The 15,913-nt window shown below is 40.7% G+C and overlaps 1 protein-coding gene across 1 annotated transcript in view; it reads right to left on the bottom strand.

Moving 5' to 3' along the window:
- KIAA1549 (KIAA1549 ortholog) overlaps positions 1–12,888 on the bottom strand; it is a 122,220-nt gene extending 109,332 nt beyond the window's left edge. Inside the window, exon 1 of the mRNA XM_032222121.1 lies at positions 11,746–12,888. Within this exon, the coding sequence (XP_032078012.1) occupies positions 11,746–12,004 (259 nt within the window). The 5' untranslated portion in view covers positions 12,005–12,888. The remainder of the gene's footprint in view (positions 1–11,745) is intronic.
- Positions 12,889–15,913: the final 3,025 nt, after the last annotated feature.

Genomic DNA, 15,913 nt, shown 5'->3' on the forward strand with positions numbered 1-15,913 from the left:
GCTGTGTAGCCTTGTGTGGAGGACACAGGGACCCACACAACCAGGGGGTTGGCTCAGAGGTGGTATTCAGTAAGTTCTGACCAGTTCTGGAGAACCGGTAGCAGAAATTTGAGTAGTTCGGAGAACCGGTAAATACCACCTCTGACTGGCCCCATCTATTCTCTGCCTCCCGAGTCCCAGCTGAGTGGGAAGAGAATGGAGATTTTACAGTATCCTTCCCCTGCTACGCCCACCAAGCCACGCCCACAGAACTGGTAGTAAAAAAATTTGAATCCCACCACTGGGCTGGCTGGCCCCATGAGAACCCCACCACACCTGTATTAACAATTGCCAATCCCCCATCTTGGAATTCTTCATCTTTTGAAATTTTTATAATGTTGTTTTATAATGTTTTTATCTTAAAATATTTTGAATTCAGTGCTTAATTTTATTGATTAAACTGTCCACCACCCAGAGCCCCTCTCCCGAGGGAGATGAGTGCTTGAAACGTACAAAATATAAATAAATAAAGGTAAAGAACAAGAAAGTCTAAAAAATGATCCAAACAATAAATATCAACAAAAATAAGAATAACAAAACTGTTCTGTTACTTACAAGTTATTAAAGAAGGAAATATATGCACAGGAAGTCCTAAAATTCAAGTCTCGTGTTTCTAGATTTGATTTTAAGTGGTATGAAATCACTGGCAAATGAGTTCACATTAGAGCTCCGCAGGGCTCAAGATCTTCTAGATTGATAGTAAAAATGGTTTTCAGTCATGCATGGACACATTCTACTATACCTCAATACCTTTCTTTAGATTATGACCTAGGACCGTGATGACGAACCTATGGCATGCGTGCCACAGGTGGCACGCGGAGCCATTTGTCAGGGCACGTGAGGCGTTGCCCTGTCCACTGGCCAGGGCGCATGTGCAAGCTGGCCAGCTGACTTCAGCCTTCTTTTAAGGCCGTTTTTTTGCCCTCCGGAGGCTTCCTTGAAGCCTCCAAAACGCAAAAAAGCAGCCCTATGGGCAAACTGGAAATTCAGGGATGGACTTCTGGTTTGCTCATAGAACTGTTTCTCACCTTCTGGAGCCTTTAGGAGGCTTCCCTGAAAAATGGCCCTATGGACAAACCAGAAGTCACCATTCCTGAACTTCCGGGTTCCCCATGGGTCTTTTTTTCGCCCCTCCAGAGGCTTCAGGGAAGCTCCTGAGGTCTCTGGAGAACATCCAGGAGTGGGGGGGCTATTTTCGCCCTCCCCAGGCTCCTAGAAAGTCTCTGGAGCCTGGGGAAGGTGAAAAAATCACGGCAAAAGTGGGGGGTAGCTTATCGTGCACATGTGCGCATGCTGGGGGGGTTCACATGCATAGCATTATGGGTTGCAGTTGTTTTAAAGAGTTGCATCTGTCTGCAAAACAGGAATTCTATTTCATATCTCAAAAGAAAAAGACATGATAGTAGCACACACGTCACATATATATCAGCCAATTACTGCATCTTGCTCATAAAGTTTCAAATATTAGGAATTTGTTCCTTAAAGGTAAAGGTTCTCCTTGCATATATGTGCTAGTCATTCCCAACTCTAGAAGGTGGTGCTCCTCTCCATTTCAAAGCCGAAGAGCCAGCGCTCTCCGAAGACATGGTCATGTGGCTGGCACAACTAAACACCGAAGGCGCACAGAACGCTTCCCACTAAAGGTGGTTCCTATTTTTTTACTTGCATTTTTACATGCTTTTGAACGGCTGGAGTTGGCAGAAGCTGAGACATGTAACAGGAGCTCACTCTGTTTTGCGGCACTAGGGATTCGAACCACCGAACTGCCAACCTTTCTGATCAACAAGCTCAGCATCTTAGCCACTTAGCCATCATGTCCTGTTTTTTTTCCCCTTAGTCTTCTGTTATTCCTGCCACCTCTTTTCCCAATATCACTTTTTTGGGGGCACATTTAATATGTAAAATCCCTTGTAGTGGATATCTTTGATTCAGAAAGATAGATCCCTCCATATCAAGAGGACTCAGCCATGATTAAGGGAAAATACATTTGAATGTGTGCATGTTTCAAACAAAAAAGTGAGGACTAATCACATGCTTTAGAGTCCAATGTGTAGCAAGCTATTCTTTCTGAAATAAATTAACCACTTATTACACTGAAATTAAATTCTTCCAAGAGCCTAATTTTTGGTGCAGCAAACTATGCCAGTCACTGTGATCTAGTATACAAATGTAAATCCATCTTTGACGAGCTAACTTTATCGCCACTATGCAAACAAGCCAGAAACAAAAGAATGCCATGTGTTCAAGAGATAGATTTGATGGCAGTGGTCCCTTTGTCACAGAAACAGGGATTTTAACTAGTTCGGTGCTATCAAATCCCAACCTAGATGGACATGCGTGAACTGAAAACCCAGCCTAAAACATAAACTTCCCATGAGCCCCTTTATTAGTCTACAGCCAACTGTCAATGATAAATCTTGCTTTGTAGTCTCCGACAGGGATGCTTTGTATGTGCATGGCTGTCAGGAAAAGAATTGTGGGTGCTCCCTTTTTTGGACTCTAAGACAATGACTGAAAGGAGGAGGTAAAGGATATCTGCTTCTGTTGATTAGTCTTTTGTCTCCCTTTGCAAATCAAAGGGATCCTTAAATGGAATGTTTTGTTAAGATCAGCAAAGCAAAGGATGCTGACACCACGTTGTTCTGAAGAATGGATACTTCAGAACACGCGTAGGGATGGAACACACTTTTAATGATACACTATTTTAAACTTCTGTGATTTTGCTCTTGCATCTAAGGCCAAGCAAGGTCCAGCCTACAGCTCAGCTCCATGCTGTGTTAATGAGCTTCTCTGTAGGAAATTCTCCAGACAAATCAATTGCTCTAATGTAACAGGGTTACACTCTGGAAAGAGTGTATGAAGAATATCTTATTGCAATCTTTCAAGTTCTTCATGTAAACACATTCACCACTGTCCTCATTTTCCGTCCATTTGAATGGGATATAAAGGTCAGTTTCATAAAGCAAGTTGTATTTAAAAAGCATGTCTACATGTGATTCTGTTTGCTAAAGTACCCAAAATGAAAAATTCAGTGACAAAAATACTTTTGAAGAAGGGATGAATGAAAAAAAAACCCATAGCTAGATACATGCTGCAATCTAGAACTATGGAGATACAGATTCAAGAATCTCTTCAGCTACAGAGTTTTCTGGAACACTTTGAGCCCTTCCTCAGAATCGAATGTAGCATCTGTTGATTTTGAATCAATCCTTCGCTAGATTTTAACAGAAAAAATTAGCTACATAGTACACAAGGTTTTAGAACAAACTTTGTGACCATTTTTTAAATAATGTGATTCCCCACAATTATTGTAATTTGCTTTAACTATAGTATATAAGTAGACAACCTATTGTACTGAAGGTATCATAAATCCTACTTAAAATGATTCATTCATTCATTCATTCCAATCACTGAACAGCCCTGTAACTGCCTAAAACCATTGAAGTGAAGTTTATAAATTAGTATATCAGTGGTGGGTTTCCATCTTTTTTACTACTAGTTCACCTGTGTGTGCCCTGCTTCTGTGCATGCACAGAAGCATCCAGGCAGATGGGCGGAGCCTCCCGCCGCTACTACCAGTTCACCCAATCTGGTGCTGAACCAGGAGCAACCCACCTCTGCAGTTTTTGAAATGTACATAAATACATTTCTATGGTATAAAATTTTACCCAGACAATTGTGAGAAAACATTTCACATAGCCTAGAGATTAGAGTTCTTACAATATCTCTATAAAATGAATATGAAAGTCACCTTGAATAGATATGTGTCCAAAACTACAGGGACACAGACATTCCAGAAGGGGATTCATTCTATATCTTTCATCAAGAATAGTCAAAGGGAAGTATTACAGCAAGTCAAAGGGGTCCTTCTAACTACTTTGCAAGGATCATGGAGATTAGGGGTCCCATTTAAATCAGTTTAGTACTCCACAGTCATTATTCACTGTTTAGAAAGTTGCCTGGCTTGCTTATAGTGGAGAGAATTTCTGTGATAATGATCATTTTCCTGCAAAATGAAATCCATCCCACAGTGAGAAAGAAGTCAGCCATATTGGGGGGGGGGATATAATCTTAGGCAAAAGTGAAATAAAAAATGTGGCCTTCACATTCATCATACCTGTCTCCAAATGCAGGCCAGTATTTGAAATACAACTAGAGACTTCAAAAGAGGATGTAAAACATTTAGATGGATGAGCACCAAAGGAGTAAATTTAGAAAGAGGACTCAATTGAGCCCTATAGAGACTATATAGTCAGTATATTAGTTTCAAATAGTTTTAGGGCCGCCTCTTTTCCACTTCAATATTTAAGACCAATATTAGAACCATTGTCTTTCCTGTTTCCAGCAGAATAGAAAACAATCACCAAATATTTTAATTATGACATCTCCTGAGTTGGGTGCCTATTTTAATGACAAGTATAATTTTTTTAGCTTCCTTGAAAAACCCATGATTTTTTGATCATTTATTTCCAAACAATTTTTTTTACAGTATTATATCAGAATCTCTCTATAGATCATAGATGCCAATGCTATATCATCTGAATACAGCAAAGTATATATACATTTCTATACATTTTCAGATTAGGAGACAAAAAAAGACCAAATTATTTGGACTCCATCATGTCAGTAAAAGTTAAACAAATGCAGAGCTAACATATAACCTTGTTTAATTTTCTCTTTGATTGGCACAACACTTGGTAAATGAACTAGAATAGAATAGAATAGAATAGAATAGAATAGAATAGAATATAGAATTCTTTATTGGCCAAGTGTGATTGGACACACAAGGAATTTGTCTTTGGTGCATATGCTCTCAGTGTGCATACATTCAAGATACATTCATCAAGAATCATAAGGTGCAACACTTAATGATAGTCATAGGGTACAAATAAGCAATCAAATCATACCAGGAAACAATCAATATAAATCGTAAGGATACAAGCATCAGAGTTACAGTCATACAGTCATAAGTGGGAGGAAATAGATGAGAAGATTAATAATAATAATAATGCAGACTCCAATGTATTGTAATGAAAGATAGAACAAAAAAATCATCAAACAAGAACTGGCAAATGAAAGAGGTTTCCACTTTTCCCACAATTTAGTCTGACAGATGAAATCAAAGGTTCAACATGCATAAAAGCTGCCTATAAGCAGAGAGTGGAGTGAATCTTTCCCATTGGAAGCAGAAGTACCAAAGATTGGGTGATGCTGGATCAACTTTCCCTAAGATCTGCCTTATTCCTCCTTGATTTTTGATTGTCTGTTTCAGTCAGTTTGCTCAAATACATTCTAATACTCAGCTGATAGGAAGGAGAGATACATGTGAAAATCATTCTGAATTCAGTTGCCCTCTTGATGCTTTGCTCAGCTGGGAGAACTATTTAATGTGATGGGATCTGCCCACTGAAATGATCTGCAGTTTATAAAAATGGACAGAAGTACTGGAGACATCAGATATGAAGTTTATAAAGGACTCATCCCTGAGGCTAGAGTAGGTCTGTCAAACTGGCGGTCTGCAGGCTGGATGCATCACATGCAGACCATGCTCACCCCAGCTCTGCAAAGGCAAAGAACATCACGATACATCACAATATGTCACATGACGTGATCGAGTTTGACACCCGTGAGATAGAGCAGGGGTGTCAAACTCAAGGCCTGGGAGCTAGATCTGTCTCATGGGTTGCTTAGATCTGGCCCGTGGGACCACCCTGGAAACAGCAAAGGAGCGGCCCGTGGTGTCTGCCAGTGAAAATGGAGCTTGGGAGGGCAGCCCACCCAAGCTCCATTTTGGCTGGCAGAGGATTGCAGGTCATTGCAGCCAAAAATGAAGCTCAGGAGCCCATTTTCGCTATCAGAGCACTCGGGCCACCATAGGTGCCCTCAACTTGAGTGACGTTGAGCTAGCCACACCCACCCTGGCCACGCCTACCCTGGCCCCCTGAGGTGAAACACAACCCTGATGCAACCCTCAATGAAATCAAGTTTAACACCTGTGGGCTAGAGGATCAACTTGTCCAAGCAAAAGGGGGGGGGGTTAATTAGCCTTCCAGGCTTCAGAGTAGGATTATATCAGGGGATTTCATTACCTTAAAACTTTATCACTGTGAAATTTTCCCTTCTCTTAATTATGGTTCATCATAATCTGTTTTACTGCATAATAAAAGTTTTCAAACTAAGTTCAGGTTTTTTTTTAATCGAGGACCAGATTGTATGTTTAAAAACCATGGATAAAAATTAATAACAAGTATCAGAGGTTTATTTAAGAACCCTTTAAATTAATCTGGTTTAAAACAATTCCTTGTACTCATATAAATAGTAACTCCTACAAATGTAATTTTTTTTAAAACTGCATTGATTTAGTTCATCTATAAATAGTAATCTATGATTTAATCCTTCACATTAAGTCTTGGGGTAAATTGTTAAACATCCATATTCTCTGTTTCATTTCTTTCTTGGATCAACCACTGCTTCCTATTATTATTGTTGTTGTTGTTTATTTTACTAATTCACTCTTTTTCTTTCATGAAAGCTCAGGGTAGTTTACAAAAAAGCAATAAAAGATCCCTAAATAAAACCATCATAGTAAAATCAACAATGCTTAAAAACAAATTACAAAATTAAAATCCATTTATTAAATTTTTTTTTAGAAAAACTAAGTTACAGGTAATTTTTTAAAAGCTGTTTGGTCCTGAAGTAATTATTCTCATACAAAACTCTGGGGGAAGAGACACTCCATATATTCCAGTTCAAATGTTAATAGAAAAATATGGCTTTATAAAAATGTAAAAGGATTAGTAGTACAATATGGACATATTCTAATGTTCAAAGCATATAATCACATGCTTATTCAAAATTATATTATTATGCAAATAACAAACATAGGCACCAGTGCAGGGAAATTTACTGTCAATGTCAGGGGAGACATGCTGTTACATTCAATTAATTACATGCCAACCTTTGCTTTAGAAATATCTTAACTTCTAATTAGTTAGTTTTCAAAAAAATGATCTTGCTAGTCTAAAAAGAGGCAAAGAATCTGCTTTTCTAAGCAAACAATTTCACCATGAAAGATACGTATAGCTTTGCTTCAATAGATTTTGGACCAAATACACTATAATATTTATACAGGTAGTCCTTAATTACCCTCGCAATCAGGACCAGAATTACCTTGATAAGCAAGGTGGTTGTTGAGTGAGTCTGGCCTCATTTTGTGATCTTTTTTGTCATGGTTGTTAAATGAATCATGCAGTTAAACAAATCACAGTCAATCCAGCTCCCCAGGCCAAAGCCTAATGAGAAGATTGTATGACCCTGCTGCAACCATCGTAAATATACTTCAGTTGCCCAGAACCTGAATTATGATTACATGATTGTGGGGATGCTGCAAAGGATTTAAGTGTGAGGACTGTTTTTGTAAGTCACTTTTTTCAGTGCCATTGTAACTGTGGATGATCACTAAATGAATGGTTAGAAATAGAGGACTACCGGTATTAAATAATTCCTATGTACCAATTTTAAAAAATAGAAATATTAATGACATACAATGGTCCTGCAGCATAGGATATTTACTATATAACATTGTTTGTTTATCTAATTACTTCCCAGTGGTTTTAATCTTTAAGTGAAGTAGGATCATAAGTTGGTCATGGTCAATTATCTATTGGAGTGGTATGTAAGTCAAAGGATGGATGGATGGATGGATGGATGGATGGATGGATAGATGGATGGATGGTTGGAGGGAGGGAGGGAGGGAGGGAGGGAGGGAGGGAGGAAGGAAGGAAGGAAGGAAGGAAGGAAGTAAGGAAAGAAATATTGCTATCACCAATTGCTTCATTTTTTACAAGCCATTATAGTTATTACAATATCAATTGTTTTGAAAAACTTAAAGGATTGATAAGATAACCAATCTAATATATAACCTACTACCTTTGCTAAATAGGTTAAAACAGAAAATAACTTTACCCTTGGTGCATATTAGATAGCTGAATAAATATCTTGTTTTAAAACTGACAATATCCTTATACAATGGAACAATTCATGCAGAACACTTTGAACAAAGAAATACAGTATATGATTATAATACTGTAACAAGAACACAGAACAGAAAAGTTTTTTAAAAAAACTAATATTAATAACAGCAACATTGTAATAACTCAACAAATACCATATTTATACTTACAAAGTTAAGAGAAAAAAAATCTACCTGCATATATTTCAAAAAAATCTATTTGTTGAAAAAAGTAAAACTGTGACATCTGGAAAAAAATATAGTTCAAAGTATAGATAAGGCTTTTCAGTCAATTTAAAAATCTATTTTTGAAACCTTCTCTGGGCAAATCAAGTGATTTTTCAAAATCAGGGTATTCAAGTTCTCCTAAACAGAATCGTGTTTCCAGTAAATAGATGACTATAAAGATATCAATACCTCCTTAATTGAAAAGAGATTCTGATCTGCTTAGGAAAGGAGGCAAGGAAGAGCGTGTATTTGAGAATGGGTGTCAAACTAATTCCCAGACTGCATCCAGTCCACATTTTCCACAAATCACCTGTTCAACTTTCACTGCAGCTCCACCTGTCTTGACTGCAGACAGGAAAATGTGTAACAACACAGAAGACAGTTTACTTCGGAGAAGGAAAAAAATGTCAGTGCAGAACAGTTAATCCTGACATTACGAGGAGAAAGAAAGAAAAGAACTAGGATGAATGTGTTGGTAAAATATAATCATTCTTGCTGAACTTGTCTAGTAGATCTCAGTAAAGGCTGCACCGGTTGAATAATGACTGCAACACCTGAAGCATAGTAAGACCCGAATGAAGTAAATTGCCTGGCAGACCTGAAGAATGCCAGCCATTCTTTTTGCAAGAGATCTTAGAAGTCTTGTCAGTTTGTCAAACAGTAGGATATATAAACCAGTCTTCTCCAACATGGTATCTTTTCAGATAAGGTAGATCTGTAGTCAGCCTATTCAGCCTTAATATACCATTTCCAAGGGAAGATCGTATGTGCAAATGATAAAAGTGCATAATAATTAAGACAAGGCATTTTTAACAGATGTCCATAGTCTCTAAACTACAGAATCTCCTGATACATCTTTCACTCAGTATGTTCTATTCAGCTAGAAATGGGATAGCAATAATCTCTCTGAATCTAACCTAAAAGTGTACAAATGTCTACAAGGAACAATCCTTGTTCATACAAAAATATCACATGAGGAAGTTTACTTGCTTTTGGCTTAACATGTTGAGTGAACCACATTATTGTGATCTATATCATGCTATATGTTATGTCTAATTGCATTAATTGCAGCAGTTAACAATGGTTATTCAATCAATTATATCAATTTCATATTTAAACCATAGCTCAACACATGTTAACCCACTTGATCTCTTTCCCAACTTGATTCCTTCCCTAGGAATCAAATCACAATCCACACTGATGTTACATCTTTTTTTTAATCCACCTCAATTTCCAGAGTAAGAAATTGCTCTTTCTCAACATTTCAACTTGATTTTTTCAATCCTGAAGGTAACTATAAATCCTGAGAATCCAACTCTGATTTCCCCAGCTCTCTTCCAATGTTGTCTCTTAGTATTTAGAACAGCATCATGATGTTACTGAGTCTGTGATTAAGCCTAACATTCAAACAAGTCATCAACTGTAACCGAGAAAGCTTAGGTATTGTGATAATTCAATTTCCAATAGAAGTCTGATAGGTGTTTTCTCCCATTTGCTGAAAAGAACTTTCCAAGTGGAGATATCAGGATGGGAGTTCCAAATTGTAGCTAGGTCAATTCTAGAGAAAGCCAACATCTTACCAACATAACTTTTATCAGTACTTTTATCAGCCCAACAGAGACTTCATTTCCTTAGAGTCCTGCGAAAAAATCAGGTGGAACAACGGCTGATGACCTCTTTCTATCAGTCCACAATAGAAAGTGTCATCACATACTGCATTACATATGGTATGCTGGTTTAACTGCTGTAGACAGGAAGGAACTACAGAGAGTGATCAATTCAGCACAAGAAACCATTGGTTGCCCTCTAACACCACTGGATGACATTGCCAGGTCTCGCTGCTTTAGCAGAGTAAGGAAGATACTCAGAGATGATTCATACCCTGGTCAGTGTCTCTTTGCACTTCGACCATCGGCCAGAAGACATTGAAGCATAGCCAGCCAAACAATATCCAGGTTTAAAAATAATTTCTATCCTTGGGCTGTCAGACTCTTAAACACAACCACAATCACTTCACGCACACGCAGAAAGGTATGACTAGTTTTTCTTTTTCTTTTTTTCTTTTTTCCCCTAATTATTTGCATAGGGATTATTCTTTATACTATTTATGTTGTTTGTACTTGTCATGGATTGAACCAGTGAGGCTAAAACCAATTTCATTGTATACATGAGGTACAATGACAATAAAGGCTATGCTATGCTATGCTATGCTATGCTATGCTATGCTATGCTATGCTATGCTATGCTATACTATACTATACTATACTATACTATACTATACTATACTATACTATACTGGCATGCCAATAAAAACTGTTTCAACTGGCAAGAAGATGTCCCTGGAAGTAATTGAATTTTTAGATAAATCAGACTTCCCCACCTTAGTATCCTCCAGGTGTGCTAAACTTCAGCTCACATGAAAGTTTGTAATAAGGTTTTCCTATGGTATTTCCTTTTCATGAGACAGGCAGGCAGTCAAGGAGGAAAGAAGGAGGGAATCTTTTTAGAAATGGAAATAGTTTAGGCAATGTGTTTGCCACCTTTATGATTTATTTAATTTATTCAGACCACTTATATAATTCAATATCCCAGCTGGATTTCAAACTCTACTATAAGTAGAAAGCAGAATAAAATAGCCTTGCAGTTTAACGCTAACAAACTAGGATGAGTGGTTGCAAAACCAGATCCATCTGAACACACAAATGTGAACAAGGTTTAACTGTACAGTTATATATTGCTCTCATTTCCAGCCCTTGTGATTCTACAATGAGCTGCAAATAAATGCACCCAGAATTATAGAAGCCAATACTAAGACCTTTCCAAACACCTAAGCACTTATTTTGAAAAATGCTTCACCATTTCCCACAACAAAGCAAATTCCAAATACATTGTTAATGTATATTAGTTTTTAGGGGAATATCCATTTTCCAAACACAATTCAATTACAAGCAGCAAGCCACTCCTTATCCATTCCAACAGAGAGGGCCTCCTAGTCTTTCCACACACAGAAGGATGGCGGTTATTTATTTCACCGGCAAATGAAAAAATATATTGACTTTGTAAAAACAATTTTAGAAAGAAAGTAATTCTCAGATTTAATCATACAAGCCCAGCAAAAGGCAAACAGATTTTCTCCCAATGATACATTTAAAAAGAGAGAGGCATAAGCCTAATTGTTCTTCTACATCCTCACAGTGCACATCGATATAATATTCCAGAAACACTTTTATTTGGTGGAGAAACCCTCATTTATAACTGTCCTGCAAATGAAGGCAGGATGAAAAAGATGGGAATGATTCTAAAAAGCCTTTGGCTACAATGTCTGCTGGGAAGGTAAAACTACAGGACTTTCCCTAAGTCATTAAAAAGAACCTTAATTGCAGGCTCAACAAAAGAAGCTGGAAAGAGATACTGAAGCCAGAAAGCCGAAATCTGGGACTGGAGAACAACCTTTTCTGTCCCCTTACCTGCTACGTGGGAAGTCAGAGTAGCCGGCACCGACAGTAAGATGGGCAGCAATACCGGGAACCCTGTCCAAAGCACCAGGTGTCGGGCAGTGCACCAAGGTGGACACTGGCGATAGAGGAGCAGCAACGTGACCAAGGCAACCATGAAGCATCTCAACCCATCCATGGCAAAGCCAAACATCAAGTCATCCTCTCGGCCACCACAGGCATCCCTCAGATGAAATCGCTGAGTGGGCTGTCCACTTTCTCCTCTGGGCATCCAACCCCAGTGGTCAGGCAATCAGTCATTGAAGGCATGGGGAGGGGGAGGGGGTTTCCCCACATCTAGCCCCCCCTTTCCTGGGCTGTCAAATTGCAGGTCAAAAGCGGCAAACGTGGAAAGCAGCTGGCAAGTGACCCAAGGGGAAGAAGAGGGGTAAAAATCTCTTGGGGCCAGCAGGCAGGGTCTGAACTAGTGAAGGGAGAAGCGGCACTATGGAAGAGAAGATGGAGGGGAGGGAGGGGGGACGGGGAGGAGGGAAAGCGATAAAGTGAAAGGAGCTTCTCCTACGTTAAAAGGGCGGGGTGTGGATTGGGGTACCCCGTTCCGAGGAGAGGTTGGGAGGAAGGAACCGGCGCGAAAGGCAATGGATGGAGCCAGACCACTGGCAAGAGGTGGAGAAGGCAGAGCGGCAGTCGGAAAGAAGCCGGGGGGATTCAGGCTTTGACGGCGGGGGGGGGGGGAGAGAAAGAAAGGGAACCCCGCACTGGGATGGGGAAAGGAGCTGCCACCCGGCGCGGCGGAAGGCAAGCAGCGGCCAGGGCGCGGGAGACGAGGCCCCTTCCTCGGTACAGCCGGGGACTGCAAACGCCAGGAGAGGAGCGGGAAAAGCGGGAGAGGCCGGAGAAAAGTCAGCTGGCGGGGCTATTCCGGCCGTCCAGGGTTCTTGCTTTTCCAGAGTCCAGGAAGAGGAGAGAAAGAGAGAAAGGGACCGGCTGCTTGCGGTTGCTTCTTGGCCTTTCCCGACTCCTCACGTGGGATGGAGCGGCGGCGGCGGCGCTCCTGCAGCTAACGGGAAGCCTCCCTCATTTTGTCTTCTCTGCGCCCTCCTTCTCTTCCACAAAGCCCACCCTCCAGCTTCCCAGTGACGCTTCTTCGGCGGCGAGAGGGGGGGCGGAGGAGAAAGCGGAGACAAGGAGGCGGGGGCGGGGTGTGGGTGGAGGGGAGAAAAGGCGAGGCGAGGCTTGGAAAGCACCTGCGCGCGCGCTGGTGGCCGGATGGGAGCGCGCCCGCGCGCGTGGTGCCGGTGGGGGGCGGGGGAGGGAAGGGAGGGAGGTTGGGGGAGCGCAGACTGGGCAGTGGCTAAGAAAGCCGGGAGGAAAGCTAGGCTGAGAACGAGCAAGCGCGCGCCGGACGCAGAAACTCCTCGGCTGGGCAATTGACGGCGAGCATGCGCGCGCTGGGGCGGAGCGCGGACAGTTTTTCATTAACAAAACGCACCAAAAAAAAGAGGGGGGGAGGGAGCAATGGTAGGGAGCGGGGGGGGGGGGAAGCCGGGGAGGGGAGTGGAGGCGAGATCGCGGTAGCGTCACAAAGGGCGAACTCCGCCTCTCCTCCCTGCTCGTCGCTTTTCCTCTTCCCCTTGCAGTTCCGTCCTCTAAGTCGGACGGCGAAAAAGGAAAGCGGGTCTACGCGGCCAGAAGCCGGGCATGGTCTCGGCGAGGGGGAGTAAAAGGACGCCAGCGTGGGAGGCGGGAGGGAACAGAAGGAGAAGGACGCCTACCCTCCCTTTGAAGTTGGTTGGGATGGAGGAGGCTTCACTTTTTTTTCTGAGAGCTTATCCGAAGTCTTCGCTCTTCTGCGCCCTCGATTTGCAAAGGAACAAAAGAAGGAGCGCACGCACCCTCCTTGAGCGGCAGCGGTAGCACCCTAACTTTACAGTTTTTACAGGGGTTCCTCGCTTAATGTCTATGGAGATTCTGTTATCCAAGTGCTTTTTTTCAAAAGGCAACTGGACTTTCTTTGGTTTTCCTTGAAGAAGTTTCGCTTCTCATCCATGAAGCTTTTTCAGTCTTTGGATGCAGAACTGAAGAAGCGAAACGTCTTCAAGGAAAAAAAATGAAGAAAATCCAGTTGCCTTTTGAAAAAGGATCTTTGGGACCTTGCTCACTTAATGTTTTGAAAAATCCCAATAGGCCTTAAGTTTTAGACTTAAGCTTAGAATAACTTTATTGTCACTTTGAATGTACACTAATCGGCATACATTAAAATGAAATGTCGTTGCATGCAGCTCTCAACCTCTAATATATACTACACAAATATGACAAAATAAATGCATATACCCACATATATGACATGGAGAAACCACACAGTCTAGTTCAGATGTGTACATGGCAAGAGAAACCTTCGAGTTTACCAGTCGGATGACACAGGGAACGAAGCTGTTTCAGAATCTGGTACTCCTGCTAGAAATTCTTCGGAACCTCCTGCCAGAGGAGAGCAACAGAAACAGACCATGAAGTGGGTGTGTGGGATCTCTAACAATGCTCCGAGCTCTTAAGCATGTCTGGCATGAGAATGTAAATAAGGATACCTTTTGGTACTATAGGCATGTAAAAGTTGTTAATTTAACAAGCATCCATTCCCAGCTGGACCCTTGTATAAACAAATATGTTTTAAAAGTGATGTTCTCAGCCCACACAGAAAACTACTAATTGGCAGGATTCATACAGCAGGCTAGAGACAACAGTTGGGTGAGTTGCTGACATTGCAATAGGATATTTACTTTTACACTTGGTGTTAAACCAAGTGTTTGCTAATAATGGGGAAAACACCTGGGGCCTGACAACATGATGGACCTTGGCTGTAGAGAATTTGCAATTTAACTTGGGTCTGTTCCTCCAGTAATCTTCAACATCTGACCAGCCAATGCTGCCTGATTTGTGGTTGGTCAGATCCAGGTCACCAATCAGATTAAGCCATAATATACACATGCCATGTTAGCTTAACAATTGTCACTAACAATATGATAAAATAGGGTGGATCACATAAGTGCCTCAATGTATGATTGTCATGACATAGGATGGAGGTCTACCTGCACAGGTATATTAATACTGAATTTCATGGGAGAAAATTGACAAACATTTGTAAAGGAATTCACGTAGCTGGTTTAAAAAAAAAACCTCATGTGCTCCAGCTATTTTCAGAATATGGTATTTACATTCTCTATTTTTATACTTCTTAAATCTAGACAGTATTTATTTTTGCAGTTTTCTTTTATAAATTGTTAGTCTGAATCCCATTTCCCAGTTCACTCAGTTGATTTGTCCATAGAGTTACCCCTGGGACTACAGCCCCTTTTGAATTTTTAGTGGTTTCGATATATAAGATAGTATACATAATATGAACATATATAAGATACTTTCAATAAAATAAGTGGACTTTCTCATGTTGCTTTTTTTCCAGCAAATATTTTAGGTTAAAAAAATTAATCTACTTCAGAAATGTTCTACTATTTGATAAGTCCAACATTTGAGTTGCAATAATCAAAGGCAACAATTTGAGAGCAACAGGTGGTAACATTTAGCAAGCTTTGACTGATCTTAAAAATGCCAAGGACTGTCAAATCTGCCTAATAACTAGGATGGGAAACCATTAGGAAAATTCTGAGTGGTGGACTAGTGTGGACATCCTGGAAAAAAGAAGTGGCAAACAACTTCCTTATCTCAAGCAACAATATGAATTTGGTTGTGTAGTCATTAGGAGTCAAGCTCAACTTGGGGAAATTTAACTTGTAGCTTGAGTGGCAGAGCTAATGGTTATCATCTAGCCCTCTTTTTCCCCTCCCTCTATGATTATTATAAGCCTACAAAGAGGAATAGGCACCATTGGCCATATTTACAATCACAAACATATGTGGTGGACATGTGTAGAACAGAGGTGATATTCAACCAATTCTGACAGGTTCTGGAGAATGGTAGTGGAAATTTTGAGTAGTTTGGAGAACCTGCAAATAGGCTGGCCCCGCCCCTGCTACCTCCTAGCCATTCTTCTTTTGTTGCCCTGAACAGGAGAATGGAGCTGGAAAGCAGGTTAGTGGAGGAGTGGGGAGGAAATGAGGATTTTACAGTATCCTTCCCCTGCCACGCCCACAAAGCCATACCACATCCACAAGGCCATGGCCACAGA

Source organism: Thamnophis elegans, chromosome 7, assembly GCF_009769535.1.
Source record: "Thamnophis elegans isolate rThaEle1 chromosome 7, rThaEle1.pri, whole genome shotgun sequence".
NCBI lineage: Eukaryota > Metazoa > Chordata > Lepidosauria > Squamata > Colubridae > Thamnophis > Thamnophis elegans.